At 37.2% G+C, this 23,452-nt stretch overlaps 1 protein-coding gene across 1 annotated transcript in view; it reads left to right on the top strand.

Annotated features, from left to right (window-relative positions):
* The window catches only part of NEK7 (NIMA related kinase 7), a gene marked incomplete at its 3' end in the record, with an annotated part of 66,714 nt that extends 46,934 nt beyond the window's left edge, over positions 1–19,780 (top strand). Inside the window, exons 8-10 of the mRNA XM_080348572.1 lie at positions 8,161–8,255; positions 12,821–12,934; positions 19,670–19,780. Coding sequence (XP_080204698.1) covers positions 8,161–8,255; positions 12,821–12,934; positions 19,670–19,780 — 320 coding nt within the window. The remainder of the gene's footprint in view (positions 1–8,160; positions 8,256–12,820; positions 12,935–19,669) is intronic.
* Between the last annotated feature and the right edge of the window lie 3,672 nt (positions 19,781–23,452).

The raw sequence follows: 23,452 nt of genomic DNA, 5'->3' as shown, positions 1-23,452 counted from the left end.
ATTTGTTAGCACATAAAGTATAACATAGTATTATATTTTTCCAAACAAAATGTTCATATAATTTGCATCTCTTGAGTATCATGTGGGGACTTGGATAATTAAGAAGTCATTAAAGAAGAAAAAGTAAAAATTTGGCAGATACTTTAAGTTTAAATGTAGGGAATGGACAAGTGATGGAATCTAAGAGGATTTCTCCAAAAGATAAAAACTTTGTAAATAGAGTAGCATCTGATTTAAAGAGAAATATGAGAATTAGTGTTTATAGTATGGTTATGTAGGTTTTTTTAGGTAAGAAAAATTCTTTTCCCCTGCTGAAATGCCCGTGTTTAGTGGTTGCTGAATTCACGCCTGTTTACTGACTGCAAAGGGTGTGAAACAGACTTTTAGACCCCTCAAGAGCAGGGCCATTGATGCCAGCGTTCAGAATAGTCTCTTTTTCCTTGTATTGGGCATTGAGGCAGGCAGAGCACCTTACTGATGCTTGAATACAGTAAGGTACAATCAACTGAAATGCTGCTCAGTGAGAACTTTTAACAAATGTCAGTGACAATTCTGTAACTAGACATTTGGATATTTTTATATGTATGACAAGAGTGCATGATAAGGAAGATAATATCTAAGAAATCCAGGAATGGTTAAGTAATACTTACAATCCCTCCCTTAGGGCCATGGGAGGATACACAAAGAATTGTATTCACTCAGATGTTGATGTTTCTAATTAGACTATGAAATATCAGACTACTTGGTTTAAAATATGCTATACTTATCCTCACCCTTTAATTTAACTTTATTCAGATAGTCCTAGTTATCAGTACAGTGTGGAAAATGGGAGCGTTGATGTTCAGCATGTTTGTACCACATTTGAGATGTGGGCGGTACTTGCGTTAACAGCCAAAAAAAGGTTTTTTAGAAATTTTGACACAATCCTTACTTCCCTGCCTTCCAGAAAGCCTTTGGTCACACTTTTGTGCCTTCCTGTTTTTATCATGTTTGGTGCATGCCGATACAGGTATAGTCAAAACTCTGAGTAACTGCTGAGATCTTTGTAGGACTGAGGTGGAAGCTGGACACAGATTTGCAATCCTGCATTAATAAAAGAGAGACAGAGGAGCAGCAGTGAGACCAGACTGGAAATGTGCTTGGGTTCCACATCAAAGTTCAGCTACAGCCCTAAAGATCTGGTACTAGTTCATGGCACAGTGTAGTAAATGAAGTGCTGCTGTTCACACTGCTGTTGTAGCCCAGTGACTGTTCCTAGCAGCACTGCGGAGATTTCATTTTGTTGTAGTTGGGTCCTGTTGCTGTCTGCACGTGGCAGAAGGATGTAAATGAGCAGTGTGACAAGGGAGTTACTCCTGGACTCTATCTGCAGGAAGCTGTAAATCCAAGCTGGGAGGAGTGGCTGACATGCCAGAAGGCTGTGCTGCCATCCAGCGAGACCTGGACAGGGTAGAGAGCTGGGCGGGGAAAAATTTAATGAAATATAACAAGGGCAAATGTAGAGTCTTGCATCTGGGCAGGAACAACCCCAGGTTCCAGTATAAGTTGGGGAATGATCCATTAGACAGCAGTGTAGGGTAGAGGGACCGGGGGATCCTGGTGGACAGCAGGATGACCATGAGCCAGCACTGTGCCCTTGTGGCCAAGAGGGCCAATGGCATCCTGGGGTGTATTAGAAGGGGGTGGTTAGTAGGTCGAGAGAGGTTCTCCTTCCTCTCTACTCTGCCCTGATGAGACCACACCTGGAATATTGTGTCCAGTTCCGGGCTCCTCAGGTCAAAAAGCACAGGGAGAGAGTCCAGCGCAGGGCAACAAAGATGATTAAGGGAGTGAAGCATCTCCCTTATGAGGAAAGACTGAGAGAGCTGGGTCTCTTTAGTTTGGAGAAGAGGAGACTGAGGGGTGACCTTATTAATGTTTACAAATATACAAAGGGTGAGTGTCACGAGGATGGAGCCAGGCTCTTCTCGGTGACAAACAATGGTAGGACAAGGGGTAATGGGTTTAAGCTGGACTGTAAGAGGTTCCACTTAAACTTGAGAAGAAACTTCTTCTCAGTGAGGGTAACAGAGCACTGGAACAGGCTGCCCAGGGAGGTTGTGGAGTCTCCTACTCTGGAGACATTCAAAACCCGCATGGACACCTTCCTGTGTAGCCTCATCTAGGTGTTCTTGCTCCAGCAGGGGGATTGGACTAAATGATCTGTTGAGGTCCCTTCCAATCCCTAGCATTCTATGATTCTAATTTGTGAGTAGGAGCGCATGATGAAGGCAAAAGTCAGTTGTGAAGGTGGGAGAGCTAAACGTGTTCTGAAGTAGATATCGGGAAGTTAAAGAGGAACCAACTGCATCAACCCTGGATTATTTTGGCTCATGGCAGAGGAGTGGTTGCAAAGGAACTGAAGACTCAGCTAGAGTTAAAAACAGTATAAAACCCCCAAGCCCTTTAAAGCTCATCTCTTACAAATACAAGAGTCATCTAGGGAGATGAGAGAGGGGAATAGGAGGATGGAAGCTTTGTTTCTAATGTTAAGTACTGTGCCTTGGTAAAGGAGTTGGTATTTTTTGTTTTCTTTTTTCCTCATCTTCCACCATTTGCCTTTTAATTATGACCTAATGTCAAAATTCAGCCTCGGAAAAAGGTTTTGTTCAACTGTTAACTTAGGTGACAGTGAAGGAAGTGACACTCAGATTTCTCATGTCACTAGCAGAGACCACTTTTTAAAAATTAATTTCTCATGCAGTTTCTGATGCTGGTTTTCCTGAAATTCCTTTCAGAGTTGTATCTTTTTATGAATCCGTGAACCTTTGGTACACAAAACCCAATGAATTAGAAACATATGATGTGTATCAATTTATACTTGTATACAGGCTTTATAAAAATTTCAGTAGCAAACTAAATTCAGGCTTTCAGAGATAAAGAAATGTACTAAATTTTTCATTAGCTACAGCTTCTAACTGTTAATTATAACAATACAGATTTAATTAGAATACTTGCTGATGGTCCATTTGAAACAAATGAAAATACTGCACTGGACAGGGTTTGTTAATGTTCTCGACTCTTTCTATACAGCCTTAACAAAACAGTAAAATTTTCTATTGTGGCATGTATATATCATTCTGAAAATAGAAAATCTTTCTTCTAAAAATGCAAAGGAAATGGAGGCATTTAGTATTGTTGATCCAATATAAACTTGAAAACATTTCTTGGTTTCAGAAGACTTTATATTAGAAAGGGGAACATGATCCAAGAAAGGCTTCTTATTCCTTTCCATATGACTGTGTGTTGGGGTTTTTTTGGCGGCTGTTTTTTTAATGGCTGAATGCCAGGCCTTACGCTCTTTGAAGTGGCAACTCTGAGGCCAGCTCATGGAAATGTGCATTTTTTTTTAATCTTTGTTAGCCATTCAGTGGGTTTAAGGTTAGTCCATATTTTAGTATTTCAATTAGAAAAAGAAAAATCACTTCAGTTCTCCAGTGTGGCTGTGCTAGAGGGCTGCACAGTATGCTGTCCAGGCAGACACTGCTGCCATCATGTAAACACCTTCTTGCAGGGCAAAGAAGCCAATCTTCAGTCTTCTTAAAATGCTTGAAAGCAAAGGATCATCTTTATTGAATTGTGGTGTTTCTTCTGTGGTTTGACAACTTCTGTCATTTCCATGGTACCGCTGTCCTCAGCACAGAGCTATGTTATGAGGGATTTGACTGTAAACTCATGCATGTTGTGGGGAATAAAATGCCTTGTAAAACCATGTGCAGATACTCTCCTTTCTTCTTGCATATGGATCTCTAACCCAGCAGAGGGTGTCAAAGCCAATGCTGAGATGGTGGTGTGCAGCACCGTTTTGCTCTGAATGGAATAAACTCCGCTTTCGTACTCTGAGCCAAACCTTTCTGAGAACCTGCAACTTCTGGGTACGTGAAGGCCAGCAAGGAAATGGGCAACTGATTCGTAGCATTCATCAAATGAGCTGTATTAAAACAGCTTTTATTTTATGTACAAAACCCTGAGATCTGTTACAGTAGTTTGAAAGATGAAGGTAAATTATTGTGCTGTTGCTATGCTACATTATAAAATGACCCAAGATATTTATAGATTGATTTCTGCAGTTAGACTATTTGCATAATATAGGCTCAGTTGCAGAATTTCTTTGGATAACTGCAGTATTTTGGGTCCCATATCTGTGGTTGTAGACAAGCCTATGACTTAGAAATCCTGTACACCTATATTAAAATAAATAACTGAAAAAAGTATATATAGTTATGGAGAATTCGTCATGTCAGTGGTTGATTACCCTTACTGTTCCATAACTGCATCTTATTTGTAACTTAGTTTGTCTTCAGCAGCAGCTATTCATCTTGTTAATCACTTGTATGTGTTGTGGAATTTTGCATTATGAAAGTCCCTGGGATCTCATGGACATGAAGTCATTCACAAACCATATCTTTCAATTACTTAAAGAAATTGGGCCTTTTTGGTTTTATTTATTTTTGTTTTAAACTGAAATCTTGTTGTGGAATTATTTGAAAATCTAAAGAGTTACTAATGTGATTTTTAGCCACCTTCCTGGAGTTGGATAGTTATGTATTCCAATGCATGGAATGTCATTAATAATCACATGATCTTTTTTAAAACTAGTCTTTTGAATGCCATCTGAATCAGCCATTATATTGTTGTGTATAAGTAGTATTAACATTTACCAGGTAGAATTTTCTTCCACCTTAAAAATGCTTTATAGTACTTGGAGCTCGTTACTGTATTTCATTCAAGTCCTCAATGCATTGTCAGTTTTCAAGTGAACACATTCGCTTCTTTAATGCACCTGCAGCATTGGTTATGTGGTGATGCAGCTAATAAGATGGACTGTTTATATCATGACACCTTTCTTTGTGATGGTTTCTTTGCCTCTGATCCTTCAGGTCCAGCTTCCTGCCCCCTAATAACCACCATCTGCATTATGTCCACCACCTCTCCCAAGAGCACAAAACTTGTGTAAAGAAATGATGCTTTTGGGACCTGTAGCATCTTTAAAGGGAGGGAGTACCAGAGCAGCAACAGATTCTGGGGAAGCAGTTTATTTGACCCAGGCCATTTTCAAGATAACAGTTAGGACCTGCAAGTTATTCAAAATGTGCAAAAGCAGTGGACAGAATGTTGAAGTTACAGATTTTGTTCTTAAAACATAGGTACCTTAATGTGTTACGTCTTTGTCTTATATTATCCCACCTCTCTGTCTTCAGAGGAATAAAGAAAGTCACATGTTTTTATAGTATTGTGATGCTGTATTAAAGAAATGATCTAGGAAGGAAGGATAATGTATAATCACATCTGGTAGTAGCTTGCCAGCAGTGCAGTGCTATGTACCAACATTACCCAGCGTTTTAAAGAATCATTGCAATGCCTTCGCTAGTTCCTGAATGTCAGAATAATGAATCTTTTGTGTCTTGTTCTGTTAAAAACACTTTACAAGTAGTAATGATGTCTAGATCTTCAGGTTGTTTTAGTGATTCAGTGACTAATGTAACTGTAATTTCAATTCCTTTCACTTGTTGGTCACTGGAGGCTTCAGGTTGTTTTGCAGTTTAGGTGTTACACTAGGCTAAATGCTGTAAAATGGTAGCGTTTGTTCTTCTTTTCACTATCATCAATCTTTCACAGTTATATCAGACCCCTAATGTATCAGTTTGCTTCCCAGAGCTACTGGTTAAAATTACCTTCACTTTTGGTAAACTGTGAACCTTCAAACCTCTGTGTTTCCAGCTGCCCCCTGTGGATTTTGTGAAGCCTCTTTCTGGCACGTTACTCGCTGCCAGTTACATGCGCAAAGTCTCAGTGCAGCAAAGGCACCACTGCTGGAACCAGCCAACAAACAGATCACTGTTAGCTTGGTTTCTGCTGTTAGATGAACTCTGACAACAAAGCATCTGAATATACTGAACTAGTGCGTTAGTTAATGGATGCAAAATATAGCTGCAAGCTTTCAGAGTGGTCCAAGCTTACAAGTCCTCGGAAAAAAAAAAATTCCAGGGGAAAGTATGACAGTAAGGGTAATAAAAATAGAAAAGCTGTATTATGCCAAGTGTTGTTTAATTACAGTTTCCAATTTTAAGATGGCTGTCATTAAAGACCCATTAAAATATTGCTCTTGATAAATCAGAATAAGAGTTGCTTCTGCATATTTTGGTAGCTATTTTGGTATTACAGTTATCCCATCTGTGTGTCTATTCTTTCACAGGGAAAAGACTGTCTTTCTGTGGGTGAATATGGACATCCCATGACAGTTTTTACAGTACTCCATCGTTTAGAGTTGCCTTTCCCCAGCCTTTCTCCTTTTAAGCTCTTGATCTTTCACAGTCTCACTTCAGAGCTGTACTGATTCCTCAGGCCAGTGAGAAGGGGCTGCGGCACCCACTGCTTTCCCAGGGCTGGAAGTGTACCCTGAAATATTTAGGGGACCAGATCTATTGTAAGATGCAATATGGGACCTCTGTCCTTGCATATCTGTTAAAGAAGCATTTTCTCAGCTTATATTGCTTTAGGATATTGTTTTCAGTTTTGTTTGCCAAGAAGGAGGTCAGCTGAAATGCTGGGTTACCCAGCAGCCTGACCTGGGATGAGGTGGCACTGGGTTTCCCAGTCTGAGCTGGGCCTTTCAAGTAGGAAAGTATAATACTGCTCCTCAAACTCCCTTCCTCCCTAAGAAAGTATAACATATTTTGAGATGTCTGCCTTTCTAAAAGATAGGGCACATTGTCAAAGCAAACCCCTTAACTTTCAGATATGATTAGAATAAAATTATTAAGCAGATTAATTAGAACGATTAACCTGATTATTCTGATTTGGAGTTATGTACATATTCACTAAATCTCTGTTTCCAGTATTCATACTCATTCTGAATAGATGAGGCTAATTCAGAAGTGATACAAGATCTTCATGTTAAATAAAATAGTGTGAGGTTCATACTCTAATTTTCATAGCTTGTGGTGAGAGTGCAGATTTTAATCTCTGGCTGTTTTGCAAGATGTTTAGTTTTGAAATAATGTCAACTTGTATTGAATTGACAGAATTCAGTTGGTTTTCATCACCAGGATTCAGTGCTTAAGAAAGTGTTCCTTACAAAACTGAAGTAAATAACTACATAGATTTGTAACTCTTTGCTCTCAGGCAGTCATTTTGGGGGGGTTATAGGGAGAAAGTTCAGTGACAATGCAGGAAAATCGCCACTACTGTTATTTTTCATAACTTCTTTTTTTGTTGATCTGTCACATAGGAATCCATTACTTTTTTTTTTTAATGGCTTTTTTATTACAGGGCTGAAACATCTCTCAGAATTTCTCCTTTCACATTCTGCTTTGTGACACAGATGGGTAGGGTCTGATTAAAATCAAGGGGGGAGATGTCCTGGAGTATCCAATGTGAATTTGCCATGGGACAGTTCTAGGAAATGCTGCTTAGAGCCCGCAACTCTGAGGCAGGATTAAACCAGGGCGGCCACCCATTTGGGAGCTGAAAAGCCCTGACAGAGTCTGGTCCTGCAGCAGGCGGCTGAGTCACTTGGGGACCCTCGGCTTCTGTTAGGGCTCATGGGTTTTCCTGCATTCTTCTCTGGGAAGCTGAAGATCCCAGATTTCAGGCTCAGTTTTAGTTTCAGATATTCAAACTAAATTGCGTTTACTGGTTTCAAACGCAGCTTTTTCAAATGTATATACTCCCAAAGAACAGACAACTCATTAAAGAAAAAAGAAATCCAAGCCAAGGAAGATAATTTCTAGCTGTTTTTATTTCCGGCCACAGTGATAGCAGTTTGGAAAGGGGCAGGGATGTGTGTGTGTGTGTGTGTAGCATGTTCCCTTGGCTCTCTTGAGAAGAAAATAATTACTGTCAAGCTTCTTTAAAAGCAAAAATTGGAGGTATTCTACAACTGAATAATTCTGGTAATTAGATATCAGTAGTGAAAATAAAGTTGCATTGGATAAAATGGATACCTGATTCATGAGTATTTTTATCAAACTGAAGAGTCATAAGTATGAATTGAAATTATATAAGTAGCAAAATGGGAAATATAGAAGGTGAAAAAAATGTTTTTCAGCCAGCAAAACTGTACTTTTACTACTATGTAACAGAAATTTTCATTCAAATATGCTTGTGTATTTATTGCAGTTGGTACACCTTATTATATGTCTCCAGAGAGAATACACGAAAATGGTTACAACTTCAAATCTGACATCTGGTCTCTAGGCTGTCTACTGTATGAGGTAATATTGATATATACAGTGAACTTAGTAACACTGTTGTGCTCTTCACACCCCCCCCCCCCCCCCCCCCACACACACAGTGTATTAAGTACGATTTTAGGATCTGTTTCTATATTTTTGTTGTTTAGAAAACTGTGTAGCGTTGTGGGAAAGCTACTTGTCACCTATTCTATGTGTGTCTTTGATGTTAGCAATGAGAACTCTTAATGTAACTTCAGCATATGAAATACTTTTGTGTGTTACTCAAGACTTGACTTTTACTGGGCTGCCTACAAAGACTTTACAACAATTTATTGAAGATCGGGCATAACCGAAGGATTAATAAGCTAATAATGGCAAGCACAAGAAAAATTGTTCTAGTTGTTTAAGTGGCCTATGCTGTTTATATGATTTTGGTAATAAATGCCTTGAGAAATAGTAGGATTGGCTTAAGTATGCAACTGATGCTTTAAAAAATGGCAATATAGTTATTTTAATAAAAGTTTAATTTATTTAAAATTATGTAAAGCCTCAGTAAAACAATAAAAAGTGGGTTATGGTGTACTTATTACTACTAGCTTGGATTAACTTTCAAGATAATGACTTCTTTTACAGAAACATATGTAACTTTTCTATTCTTTCTTCTCCTTCAGTTAGTTAAACTATAATTATTGGTTCATTTCTGTATTACTATGGTTGAGATAGGTAGGTGACACATAATTTTAAATGATATTATGTTCTGAGAAAATAAAGATATAGTGAAATTCAGGTGAATGAAGAGCAGGTAGGCTTCTAAGGCAACTATGTCTTCAAAGTTGTTTGCAAGTCATTTGTTGACCAAAAGACTAAATATTTGTGTTAAAGGATACTGGAAAAAAATTATTTCCATCAGCAATGGCAGTGAAGTCTTTCTAGTCATATTCCAGATAAAATCTAATAAACCCAACCTACTTTTCATCTACCTGTGAGCCACCTGCCTCAGTGAGCCAGCAGAACTCATTTAACATGTTCCACAGGATTGGCATCTCCTCTTATTTTAGGATTTTGTAGGAAAAATTGTCAGCCTGTTAAAGTTGTTTGTTACCACTGGGCGAATTGTCTCCACTAATATTAGTTTATTTTCTGTCACTTAAATGTGGCTTTAAATATTAAAAGGACAAGTAGCTATATTGGAATTCTGCAGTTTACAGATCTTTGTATAGCTGTTGCTGTGAATTACCTCAAAGATTTAGAAGCAATGAAGTCCGATACCTGATAGCAAGTATTTAGAAGCTTAAATCCTAAAATGAAACTTAATCCCATATTGTGATCCCTTAGTTCTGACCATGACAAATGCCATCAGTTTCCATGTTCTGCTTTACACGTGTGCACAAGCAGGAGCCTAAAAGCAGCGTAAAGGTAGATGAGGTTTTTTCCGTATACTACTGCTTTTCCCCTCATTGGTTTTCTTGAGGACTTTTTAAATCTGGAAACATCAAATAAAACTCTTGAATAACTGATTTGATAGAAAATAAATATGTTTTAAGGTTAATTTTTCTTCTGTGTTATATGAAATAAAATTGCTGCATAGGAATCAATAGCACTTTTCTAAAGATATCTTTTTTTTGAGCTTACTGTTTTGTTGTTTGTACAGTATATTAAACACCTACGTGAATATTACATTTTTCTTTGACCTAGTAAATAATAGCTAAGTATCTTAATTCCATTGATCAACTCAGCATCTTTAAGTATCATTGTCTTTTGATTTATTTTATGAATTTTATGAGGATGGTATTTAAGTTGGTATCATGTTGTGTTTGAGTTTTTTCCTTATTGTAAGAATAAAGCAATTATTAGGATACTTATTGTTGATGTGTAGCTATAGTATATGGCAGTGTATTCAACTATAGCTTTTTATTATTTTTTACAGATGCATTTATCCCATTTAGCTAATATCACAACATACCAGATGTTTGTGGGGGATTTTTTTTTGTTGATCATTGAAATGTAAATTTGAAATTTTAGGTAAACTCAGATGCTTAACATTTCTTTTTTTCCTTAAATTATTTGAAAGTGGTTTCTTAAACTTCTTCAAGACATGCATGGACTAATGCATGGGATTTTTATTATCAGTGCAGTTTTGTGCTGGGTATCTTTTTGTGATCTATCTGTTGCCTTTGTTTTAGCATGTTTTATCATGTTGATTTCATGTTGATGTGTGTTCATATGTGCTCTGGATTCTCTCCAGCTTAACTGGGGAAAAACTGTGGCATATTTATCGCTTCTCAATAAATGCTTAATTGCTGTGAAACTCTTTTCAGTTATATTTTAATTTTAGACTAATTTGCTATAATGTATGTTGTTTTTAAAAATTATTATTTCTAACCTAAATTACAGTCTATTATTCAATGCTAACTATGTGGCCAGTAAGATTTGTAGAAGTATATTTTAAAGTCTGATTTTTGTTAGAGCCCCAGGTACTTCTGAAACCTCAAAAACACTACCACTGGAGTTTTAATTGATATGCAACAAAGTAGACTTTACTAATTAAAATCAAGATGCTGTGCTTTTGCTACATGGACCTTTACATGGAAAAGTAGGTTTTACACATTTCCTTTTATTGTTCAGCGTAGCAATTGCATCCTTACAGGGTTGTAGGTTGGTGGCTTACAGTTCAAAAAAAAAAAGGAAAAAAAAAAAGAGAGCGAGCGAGCTGCCACCAGCCCCGAAGACAGACAGTGGGCTTTCGTCCCTCAGACACCCCCAGAATACTAATCAGGAAAGTCAGACCCTGGAGGTCAGGGAGCAAGTCAATCATTCTAGTGATCGTCTCAGTGTGGAGGATCAAATTAGCCTGAAAAATTCAGCTGCTGGGAGGAGAGGGCGAGCAGCTGTCAGGGGCAGCAGCGAGATGCACTAATGAACCAGATGAATAGTGCAAAAGCTTGAAAATAAAAACAGGACAGTTGACATTTTTCATCTGTCAAAGCAGGAGATGCATGAAAATATAGTATTCCTGTTTTAACTCCTTAGGGGACATTCAGAATTTTTTTAACACTCCGCAGCATTCAAACAAAAGTACTTTTTAATGAACACCTAGAGTACGAAAACGAGTATCTGTGCATTTATTTAGAATTTCTGCCTGTGTACAGACCTTGTGGTTGATTTTTCTTTTTTGCACCCCCACTCCTTTCTTTTTTGGTCTTTAGCTTGCACTTTTAACATTCTTTTTAAGGTAAGAGACAATGCCATGTAAATCCAAAAATTAACATTATTTTGGTAATACAGAATTCTTGGGAGGAGTGTAGGATGGAATGTGTTTGGGGAGCTTGAAAATGATTTATTCTTACTTGAAGATAATATGAAAAAAAGTACTGAACAGTTTGAGAGCATTTTTATCAGGTATAAAGTAAATGTGAGAGAATTTTGGTAATTGTCTTCATACATTTTCTCCCAGTGCTATCAGTGCTTAGACGTGAAAGAGTTAACCTGCTCTCGGGAAGACCACAAGACAGATGAGAGCCATTTTCAGCTTGTCCTGTCCCTGCTGAAGCTCACTGAGTAGCACAGCATGGACCAGCGTGTTTCACACACACTCGGCCTGTCTGGGGAATGTACACATTGTCCTTCCAAAATCAAACTTATTAGCACATGTAGAAAAGGGTGACTGACTTTGGGGCAGCGCTGCACTCCAAGCAGCGTTCGTGCGGCTGTGGTTCAAAGACTTAGACTTAGACGGCTTTGAACTGAACGGAGAGATTTTTAAATGAATCTTTACGTTTGTAATCCTGCTAAGCGTAGCATTTGTTGCCACCTTAAATGTTGAGTTTGTAACATTGTCTGCATATAAAGTATGGGTTTACTAATGCTGGTTTTAAGCTGATAATTTATTTAAGTGCTCTCCAACAGATATTCTTATTTTTGTATTATGATTGTAAATTATAGTAATGGGTGCCAGTTCTGCACTTCTGATGATTATTTGGATTTTTTTTTTTTTTTAATATTTTCAAAAAGTGTACTGAATTATGGAGTTCTTGGGTTTGGGGATATTTGGAAGGATAGATGTTACCTTTCGTTTTCTTGCTTTTAAAAAAAAAATCACTTTATTGAAGTCGAATGTGATAGCTATGGCAGGTTATAAAACCTACTGCCATTATCCAGCATTTTCAGCATGTGATATTGCTTTAGATCAGGTAATGCTTTCAAATAAATTATATGTTTTCTTCCAAAAGGTCTTCAGAGGAAAATTACATTGTGGGTCTCAGGACTTTTCTTTGTCTCTATCATAGTGCAAGGACCCTTCATGCTCACGGTACTATTGGAAACTACTAACTTTTTCCTCACACTCTATTAATAAAGCTCTAATGGTATACAGTTACAATATTGCAATGTAAGGATTGTGACAGGTACGACTGCATGACATAGGGTAAGTACACACACTGGTTACAGTAATAGTTTTGGAACTTGTGTTTTTAGCACTATGACACTTGTAAGCAGGGAATTGAAAGTCGTTAAGAATCTTTTTTGATTTGTTACTATTACAGATTTTATGACAAAACAGGTTTACTTAAAAACACAAAAGAAAACTGTAAATTTTCTTTGAACAGATGGCTGCGCTGCAGAGTCCTTTTTATGGTGATAAAATGAACTTGTACTCCCTGTGCAAGAAGATCGAGCAGTGTGACTACCCACCTCTCCCGTCAGATCACTACTCAGAGGAGGTAAGTGATTCTCCTGCTCGTGGGCTGGATCCCCTGTTTCTGTCAGCTGGCACATGGACAGGGAAGGATGTGGACTGGTGTGATTGTGTGTTATTTGCAGATTGTGCCCATAAGTGTTTGTTGAACTCACTGGAATGTTCCTGTCAAAACAAGTTGCTCTGTAATTTTACAATCATATATTCTAGATTTTGGGGGCTTAATGATGGAAACTTCATGCTGTTAGCTTCTTAGGTTCATTGAGCTTCCTTGCAAGTAAAAGAAAATGCTTTCCCAGAAAGCACTACAATATGTTCTGCATGTCAGAATGGGCTTACATCTATAGTACGCTTTTCTAAAAGCACAACTATACAGGTTTATGTTGCACAATAAAATAGTGCGCTAGCCTTACTTCTCTCAGGGCTTGCATTAAATTAGGTATAATGTAACTCACTAGTAAAAATGAGTTTAGTTCCTGTTTGTCTGCATTATAAAACTACGATGTGCCATTTGATACAGTTGAACGGCAGTTCTTTTGCAAGGTAGCAACACTAATAGTAAATTTTAGAGAAATACAGGCAGACATAACATAATTGAATTTGAACAATATACTTATGCATATCGCAGCAGGGTTTGTTTTAAGCTGATAGGTAACAGTACTTTACTGTCATTAATGCATTTAGGGGGGGGGTACTTGCTTTTTTAAGCTCCAAAATGAAAAGAAACTAAGTAAAATAAATATTTTTCTTAGTGCGAGTAACAGAGTGAAAAAAATAAATTCTTTTTAATGTTCTGAGGTGCCAGCTTTGAAATACTTTCCCACTTGGAGCAGAACAGGACAAACTGATAGGAGCTGTAAACCAAAGAACATGTATTAGTATCCAACTCTAATTGAATTCAGCCTACATGAATTAAAGATTACTTTGAAAACACAAACAGGAGCACTGAAATACTTTCAATAAACATAAAGCATTGTGCAATTTCACTTATAGAGTTGAGGTTGTAATTCTGAATGTTAATTTTTTTTATGTTCAAAGACAGTGATTGGACTATTAATAAAAGATTACTGCCCAGTGTTTTGTTTTGTTTTGCATTTATACTGACAGTTTTTCCGCTTTTGTGAAAAAAAGGGATTTAAAAAGATCATTTGGTGATGTTACAAAGGATGAAATAAGGTTTTATAGAGTAATTTATGCACTATACCTCTTCACGGGTTTTCCAATTAGTCATTTTACCTGGTCCATTTTTAATTATTATTTGTTGTAGACTATAAATATGGCAGTTCAGATAACCAACTTCAGAACTGGAGGCCTGGAAATACAGTAGGGTGTGAACAATAATGCAGAATGATAGCAAGAATGTCAGGGGCCGTTCTTTGTTGTGTCATTCATGCCGTCTTCCTTTTTCCATGAAGCGCATGAATATTTCACATATCTGCATCCTCATCCTCTATTCTTCTTGACTAATTTTCAGACTGTCTGAATTTGCATTTCACATGGTAGCTGATTAGGAGATGCCGAGTGCAGCAGTGAAGCCTCAGCAGGCGGTTTCCATGGTGACCTTCGGCAGGATTTTAATGATGCTACCACTGGTGGTTGGTTGAAGTTGGCCTGCCTGCAGGGCTACTGCGCCGCAGCCGAGTGTGAAGTTGGGGACGCAGATTCCCAGCCAAGGGGCAAATATCAAAGTCTGGCCCAGATAGAAGGGCTTAGAGTTGGGATGGGGAAAGAGATTCCACCTTTTCCTTACATCTCTGTAATTTTGAGGGTTGAAAACAGATGCAAAGCACATGTTACACTTTCTTTGTTGCAAAGCAGACACGTACTTCTGCACCTTGGATAAGCCAGTTATTGGCAAAATACACATAAGTTATTTTAAAACATGAGAGAATTTGAGCTATGTTAGGTATGAAGAGAGGTATAAAAATGATTACTCAAAAGAAGGAATCAACCCTTGGAGACCGTAATGGCAACAATTTTATATTTTGAATCAGAGACTTGTGTCTTAGCTAAGGTACATGGAAAAATAGATATGTTTATTAGTTATTGCAACAAAATATATCTTATTTTATTTGAATGAAAGAAAATACTGTGCTGGCATGAACTTTTAAAGAGCGAAAAACAAGCATTATCTGTCATATTAGGATATTGTCCTAAATGTTTCATCTGGACTGGCAATTTAGATACCAAACCTTTAACCAGGTTGGAAACACAGTGAGCAGGAAAACACACTTCATATTTTATAACAAAGAATTTTCTGAAAGAAAAATTTTACTGAGTGTTAATCTTTGCATCCTTTGATATAGGAGTGCAAATAATTTCATTACGAATTACAAGGCAAGTGCTTTTTAAGAAGACTTTTTATAAGTAAATTTTAATGAGTTTTAAGATGTGACAGTTCTTCTACAGATTGAAGTCTCTATAAGTCTAAAGTTTTTGTAATGTATCACATCCGTATTACCAGCGAATAGTGTGACAGAAAGGTGCACCTTAAGATAGATGGACAGATGGATAATTAAAAAAAAACAACAGCACTTTGATTAGAAATCCTAATAGTCTAAGATGCATTTTCACGAAGTATTACTTCAGCAGTAGAGTCGTAAGCCAAGATTTTCAAATGTTTAACAACTTTGGTTATCTCAATTTTTTAATATTCCTAAAGAATGTCTGGGTATTCAGAGTGAGTGCTCAGCATTTACTGCAAGCTGTTCCGCTTTAGGGAATTCAAAGCTGGGGCTCCCTTGCCAGCCTCAGTCAATACTCTTAAAATCCTGTCAGCCAAGATAAGTATCATGTTGCTTTCATGATAGACTAAGTTTTTCAGTCTCCCCTTTGAGGTGCAGTTCTTCTAAAGTCCATAGCCAACCTCCTACCTAGCTGTGAAGGCTGAATGAGCCAGCAGGTCTAGAATGGCAGGTTAATTGCCAGCAGAAGGGCTTGAGAACAACAATGAGAAAGGACTTCATAAGGTCTCCTACTCAGAATAAGAGGAGTTTGTTGTGGTTTGTTTGTTGTTGTTTTGCCTTTTTTTTTCCCCATCCAGAACTTCCTATATGAAAATTTCTCTTTTTCAACTGGCTAACAGTGCAAAGTGTTTGCCTGTCATAGTTCTGGCTTCCCCCCACCCCCTCCTGACTTCAGTGATAATTATGTATTTCATAGCTGAAAAACCTGCTGAAGGTAAAGAAAGTGTGTGTCTCAGTGCTCCAATGTCAGGCTAAGCTCCAGGCTAAAGACAGCCCTTGTGCTAGGTGCACGGAGGAGCAGAAGAACAACAAGCAGCAGCAGAAGTTTGCAGCTTGGGGATGCAACGGGAGGTCCCTCCAGCTCAGTCATCAGTCTGCTCTGCCTGTTGGCCAGTCTGTGCCAGATAGTAAAAAAATTACTCTATCTCTAATGATAGTCTGACTTTTGAATCCCAGTGCCTCTTACCATGGTACTACCAGGCTCTCCTGCTGCTTCAGAAATTCTGTTATTACTAGAGGGCTTGACAAATGAATTTCAGGTTTATTAAAATGGATATTCCTGTATGAGGTGAAGGAATAGCACTATAACCAAATATTAACATCCAGCATGGTCCCAGTTTCAGTCCTGAAAGGCTTTCTTCCTGTGTAACTGTTTTCTTCCTGTACAGCAAAATTAATTCTGCTTCTCTCAAAGGTTTGCTGTTCAATAACAAAGCTTAAAAGAACTCAAGGTTTTTGAAATTACTTGGGAATCTGTGCTATCATTGTGCAGTGTCCCAAGAGTAGTCAGCTCAGCATTTCTGCTTTACAACTGAGGTTCTGGACTGCAAGAGGGAAGGAGATTTTGCAGTAATAGCAGTGACCAACATTTAAACATGAAGACTCATAGCCAAAAGAGATCTATGACTTTGTGGTTTATTTTATTACACTAATAGTGAAGGCTTGTCACTACTTGACCTTGCCTCTTGCACTGCGTTGAGAAAAGAATTTCTGAGCAAACTGATTCACTGACTGTCCCTTACTATGAACATATTCTTGGACATCCTTTCTTGCATCCTAACAATATGCATTTTGGTTAGACTGAAAAATAAGAAGCTACCAAAAGCCACCGGTCAGGACATGATGTGGGTGAATGGATTTTTCAAGTGTACTTAGAGGGATTAACCTGACCTGAAGACTTGTACTGCTGAGTCAAGATGCCATTTTGCTACAGTGTCTTTTTAAGAAATAAATCTTCTTGGCCACTTTATTGAAGCTTTGAATTGCAATATACCGTAAGAAGTAACAAAGTAACTCTGAATGAAGATTTAGCAAACAGTTTGAGTCTGAAATTGATTTTTAGATGATAAAGTTCGGTATAGAAAACAAAATCAGAGTTACCCGCAGGCCAGAATTAAAAAGACGTGAGGTAGCCTACTGCAGGTAAACAGGGCTTCTGCTGCTTTTCACAGGTAAATTTCTTGAAGGTCTGTTTCTGCTGTTCTACCCACACTAAAGTTATTGATATACAGCTGCTAAAAAGAGCAGATAGAATACTCTGTTTCCCCTCTGAGGATAGCTTTACAGGTTTCAATCCTTCAAAGTCTTTTAGTAAGACTTTATTTACTGTATGTAGTTCTGTTGAACAGATGGAAATCTTCACAGAGAAAGATAAATATATATGTACAAATACGTCGTATTCTCCAGATAAATTACGCTTGTATTCTCTTTACAAAATGTTTACTTACTTGAGTCTAATATCATGCTTGAGGTTTTTGGTTGTTCTTCAGTGTTCCCTGTTTTCCACACAGGCTGTCTGAGGTGTTGCATAGCAAGCTGCTCATCTCTGCTGACGCTTACCCTGTGTCCCACCTGCTGCTTCTGCAGGAGACTGTTCTGCTTTGCATATTTGTATTGCATGTTGACAATTATTATTTCTTAAAGTAGTTTGTGATTTCCAACATTCTGTTCTCCAAATGACTGAGAGTTATTACAAGCTAATAGTTTTTCCTGCAAGTGGTATTGTATTTTATTTGTTGTTTGCCAGACACTGTATGATGGCTTTTGTAACTCCATTAGTCAAAAATATACTTAGCATATTTAAGATTCAAATAGCAAGTCTATTACAGCCTATTTTGATTTAATGTTTCTTTTTAATTCGGCAATATGACCACTATCTTCAGAATGATCTCATTTTTAAGTATTAAGTTCTTGCTAAAGAAGGGGGATGTCTAGTAACATAGTTTTTGTATTGTTAAATATGAAAAACTTGTACATTGTATACAAATTGCAGTGCTTCGGCAAGGCCTAATGGACAAAGTTTTAAATAGTGGTCTGCAGTGTTTCTTAACTTCTGGGCTTCCTATTCCTGTGCATTTAAATTAATCTTCTGAAAAGTTAAAGGAGAATGGTTGTAATTTAAAATCCTTCTTGGTCTTTTTATAATAAGCAGGAAGGAAACTCTCTGCTGGCAGATTTGAATATGCAATCTGTGTTACTTTTGAATAATCATGGTCATGAGGTTGCTCTATGTTAGTCGCAACAGTTACAGATTTTTTTTTTAAATATTCATATCTGATAGTACTGGGAGGGAGACTGAACCAAACTTGACATATTGCCATAGAAGGGTGGATCACAAGGTGTTTGCTTTTGTTTGCTGTGGCTTCTTCCCCCCCACCCCATGCTATAGGAGGTCCAGAGGATCGGGCAAAGCTACTAAAAAGGGTGAAGGAAGAGCTTCAGGGTTGGTTAAGTTGCTCTTGCAAAGGATTGTAAACATTTTAATAAGTTGTCATGAAGCCGATGTGTTCCACATAACAAAATGCTTAGGAGATACACACAATTTAAAATAGATGCCCCATCAGAAGGTTATCCAGACTATGTGAAATTCTAACATCACCTGAGGCATATCAGGTATGGAAGATAAACCTGCAACTGTTCTGCCAATTTGTGATGCAGTGAAAGTGTCTGAGTGGTCTGGGAGCTCTTTGGGGTTGCTTCTGCTGAGTATGTGCTATAGAAGGCCCCAGATTTATGGTGTTTGTGGAAACATTAGTGACGTAATCCTAAGAACACATATTGGGATGTAGACCAAAGGTTATTTATTCCAGTATCATGTCTTCAGCATTGGGCAGGTGGAGTAACAGGGTCAGCATAATGTGAGGTTTCCCCAAAGTACTTGCCCAGTGTCCAGTTTTAAGCTCGGAGATTTCCTCAGTCCCAGAGTGGAGTCTCTACATAAAATAGCCCTCAGTGGGTTTGACTCGCTCAGCTGCTTTCTGAATGCACATGTATTGGTAGCCTGGAGCAGCAGGGGGTTCTGCAGCTTAACCGTGCATTATAAGGAGAATCACCACCTCTGCTTTGTTGGAGCCTGTCATGCAGCAATGCCATTTATTGCTGGCTCGCTCTTGTATCAGGAGAGAATGAGCAAGCACTCCTAATTTACCTTCTTCGTGTGAGTTTCAGCCTTCTGGGGGTTGCAGGCATAGCCCCCCAAAACCACAGGAATTTTCACTTAAATAATGTCTAATGAGACTAAATGCATGTCTAAAGTTGTATGTCAAAAGTGTTAGAACTTAAATCTGCTCATCAGGTTTTTGGGACAACAGTACAAAATGTAAAAATCACGGGAGTATGTTGCTTACGTACTTGCATAAAACTGTGCAGTGTGTGTCAAGAGAAGGAGGGTTGAGTGTGTGTGTTTATGCAGTGTTTGGCTAATTTTTGCCACTCTTGTTAATTTAAATTTGATAATGCACAAATACTAATTGACAGGATTGTTTGCTTTCTTACATGTTATTTTCCTTTCCTAGCTGCGACAATTAGTTAATATGTGCATCAATCCGGATCCAGAGAAGCGACCAGACATAACCTATGTCTATGATGTAGCGAAACGTATGCATGCACACACTGCGAGCAGCTAAACAGACATCAGATCGTGAAGAAGAAAGCAGAAACAACCAAGTATTTTAAGTAAATCATCCCACCTCTTCGTTTGTGTGTAATTGAAATGTAATTATTTGAAGCTTTCTGTTGTGCTTTGAATTGTAAACCAATTTATATACAAGCTTTGTTGTTTTCTGTTTATTTCTATTTTTTTGTATTTTATACTAACTTGCAGTTTTACAACAGGTTTAAGTATGTAAATCATGACTTTAAAAGATACCGGGAAGCACTGTTTTCCATGTTAAGTGGGTTCATGTATGTTTTCTTTAATAACAGCATTGTATTCAGTTGGGCCTCAGTTCTAAAACACAGTTGCACTTTTGCACATGATACAGATATTAGGCTTATTGTCCAGAAGCAAAATGTCTGAATCTCTCACCTTTGTAGTAATTTATGGAAAATATGAATCAGCACAGTTTCTTTTATTCTTTATTCTAAGAGGGACATTATTATTGAAGTTTATTATATTTTGTATTAAATTGTAGTTTGCAGTTCTCAGCTGAAGAGTAGAGAGGCGCTAGGGTTAGTTCTCTGCTTGCCAAAAGGATGGGAAAATAGTTTCAGGAAACATTATGCTGAAATTTTTGTAACATCCCATTTTGTTTTGTTATTCTGTTGTGATGCACATAAAACATTTGTTGGAGGTTTTCTGGGAAGACTTAAGGTGTTGATTCAGAAATCTGATCACTTTCAATAGACTTGTGCAGCACTGCCCTGGGGCAATAGGAGTCTGCATAGTGCAGTCTCAAAACCACGCAGATGCTTCTTGTAGCAAATAGGGTTCTTTTGAGGCAAGTGTTTGTGAGGAGGTCTGATTAAAGGATGTGATCTTTAAGTTACAACTTCCCAACTGTTTGTGTATATGTCACTGTTTGTAGATTTTTGTGTTTAAAATAATATGAATGATCTTATGGCGTATTAAAAAAAGATATAATACAGAAGCCTTTTGGAAAAGATCTAATAGTGTGTTATAACATAAAATGTATTCTTCAGGAATATCTGGGTTTGTGTACTGTATCCTGAGAATTAGTTTTATATTTAGCAAAAGTATATTTTAGCTTTTATGTTTAAGAGAAAGTCACCACTCCTTCATTTGGAAAATAAATATATATGCAAGATGTCTTACAAATACTTTTTTAGTTGAAAAGGGAGTTCAAAATATTTTTGTTAGACCCTAGTAACCTTTTGGGGTATGCTTAGATTTTTATTGTTAAGGAGGCAAGGTGTCTTTTTTTAAAACGTGATAAAAATGGAGAATGGGCTGAAATTTCTTAAGACTGAACAAACTTTTTATACAGAACTGTCAAAACAGAATTATTATGTTGCAAAGAAAGTTAGTTACGGTCAGTTAAACAGAAGCTGTTACAGTCAGTTAAATCTTTTTTGTTATATGACTAAAAAGAAGTTAGTTCAAATAAAAGCAGCAGTAGGTGCATACACATACAATAGGTTCTAGATGCAAACTGTTCCCTGCACACTTGGATTTTTGTTGTTTGTTTCTCTATGCAGCTTTAAGTTTTGTTTTGTTATAATGCTCAAAGAATAAAAATGCAGCTGTGCAGTTTGTGGATGAAATGTGTAAGCTAGATCAGGGTTTTTTCTGGTTTTGGATTTTTTAAAACTACAGCTACTATGTAAATGGTGTTTGGCAGAATACAGGAATTTTTAAGTGATATGTGCAAGATCATCAGCTTATCTTGATACTTTTTTTTTTTATTATTATTTTTGTTTCCAGATTCTGTAGGATGAATCCGTAGTTTTCCTTCTAGCTTCTGTATGTACTTAATCTTGTAGGACTTCAGTGGAACAATTTGCTAGAAGGAAGTATTTGTGTCTAGCAACCTCTAGATTTGTTTTCATTTATTATCTGATTATTGAATTTTGGTTATGGTGGTTATGTTCTATAACAATAGTTCATATGTCATAGAATGAAACTGTTTGTATTGGAAAAGGCAGCATAATACTTGCTTGACTACCAGGATTAGCTCCTAATATGCACAAGTACTCAAACATTTTTTTTTTTTTCTGACATGTACTAGAATATTTAAAAATCACTGAAAAAATGCCAGCACGCTCAGGCTGTTTGCGTTGAATATTATACATCAAGTATTGAACTTTTGCTTTAAGAAACCAATAATAGATTCTCCCCCCTGCCCTCCTATCTGGAAGGACACATTGAGTGAAGAAATCAGGAGTTAAGAGTTAGCAAATGTGCATACTTAAGAATGCAATTTTAAAAAAAAAATTTTTTAGTATTTGTGTTTAAATCTTGTGCTGAGGAAAATTAATGATTGTTCCTGTTTTAATATCTGTAAAACGAATAGTACAGTTGACTCTGGTACCAAGCTTTATAGTTAAGCAGCCCATACGGCTTAATGGAACTGCTTGTATAACCAGGGATTGTAGAATGTATCCCCTAAGTTAAGCACCTAGTGCCATATGAGAATGATAAGTCATGTGTGCTATACACTTATATTTTCTTTTATAAAACACCATTTTGTTTTTCATATGTTGTTGATGGTGACATTTGGCACTATTTATTTTAAGCTATGGCATTACATCTTTATTTTCTTTAAAGAGAACATGTTACATTTCTAACCAAAATGTCTGACTAGCTTCTCCTTTTATTTCAGTAATGCTACAGTATTAACTTGCTTCATGAGTGAACTTTGTGCTTTGAATGATATTGCATAAAATCTTTGTCTTGTCTTGAAAGCTCCATTGCTGTGCAGTAGTTTAATAGAAAGAAAACATGCAGATGTTAAATATAATGTAAAAATTATAGTCCATGATACTTTTTCAAACTTTTCTTCTTACAGATATATATATATGTTACAGTAGATGCTACCTATCTTGTGGACAGTTTACTGCTTCCCGTAGTTGATTATAGGTGAGTTTTCATGACTGTAACAAAAGACAATACATTCAAAAAATCTTTTTTGTATTATTTGTCAAAAATGTATCTAAAAATACTATATTGGATATATTTACAGTGAACCCAAAGGAGTGTTTTATCTAAAATTTAAAAATGAATCTAAAATTACTTTCAAACCCTTTGGAAATATCTGAAAAGCATAAAAATAACAAAGAGCTCCCATTATGGCCCCAGTCTTGTGAACTCTGTTTTACAGGTAGGGTGTTTTTTATGTAATTTCAGGAATTTTGAGTGAACCTCAGATATGCACATGAATAGATGGTAGTCAGTAGGGCAAACACAAATGACATGCTCAGCTCACTTTTTACGCTTACTGTATGTCACTGGTTTGGTAGCAGGGAATAATGTTTTTTCCCCCTATTCTGTTGCACTCTAATGATCCAGCTACTAGTTATATGAGCAGGCAATGGAAGTATGTCGTCTTTTGTAATGAGCAGAAACTTTAAAAACATGCCAGTGTACTGGAAGATGAGGTATAGTATTAGAAGTGTCTGAGAAGGCTGGTGTTTTATTCATGCTGATGATGAAGAAAGCCATAGAGTGAAATCCTTGACAGAGGCTTGGAAATAGAGGAGGACTTCTCAAGGCAGTGGTGCTCAGGTATCTCTGAATGGGACACAAAATCACAGTGATGCTTGTTTTCAACAATCTGTCCACTTAATCTCTGTCTTCATTGTTATACAGCAAGATGAGGATCTCAATAGCTGAACTGGAA

Source organism: Nesoenas mayeri, assembly GCF_963082525.1.
Source record: "Nesoenas mayeri genome assembly, chromosome: 8".
Classification (NCBI taxonomy): domain Eukaryota; kingdom Metazoa; phylum Chordata; class Aves; order Columbiformes; family Columbidae; genus Nesoenas; species Nesoenas mayeri.
The sequence above is the reverse complement of the archived record's forward strand: the minus strand, read 5'-3'. Positions and strand labels throughout refer to the sequence as shown.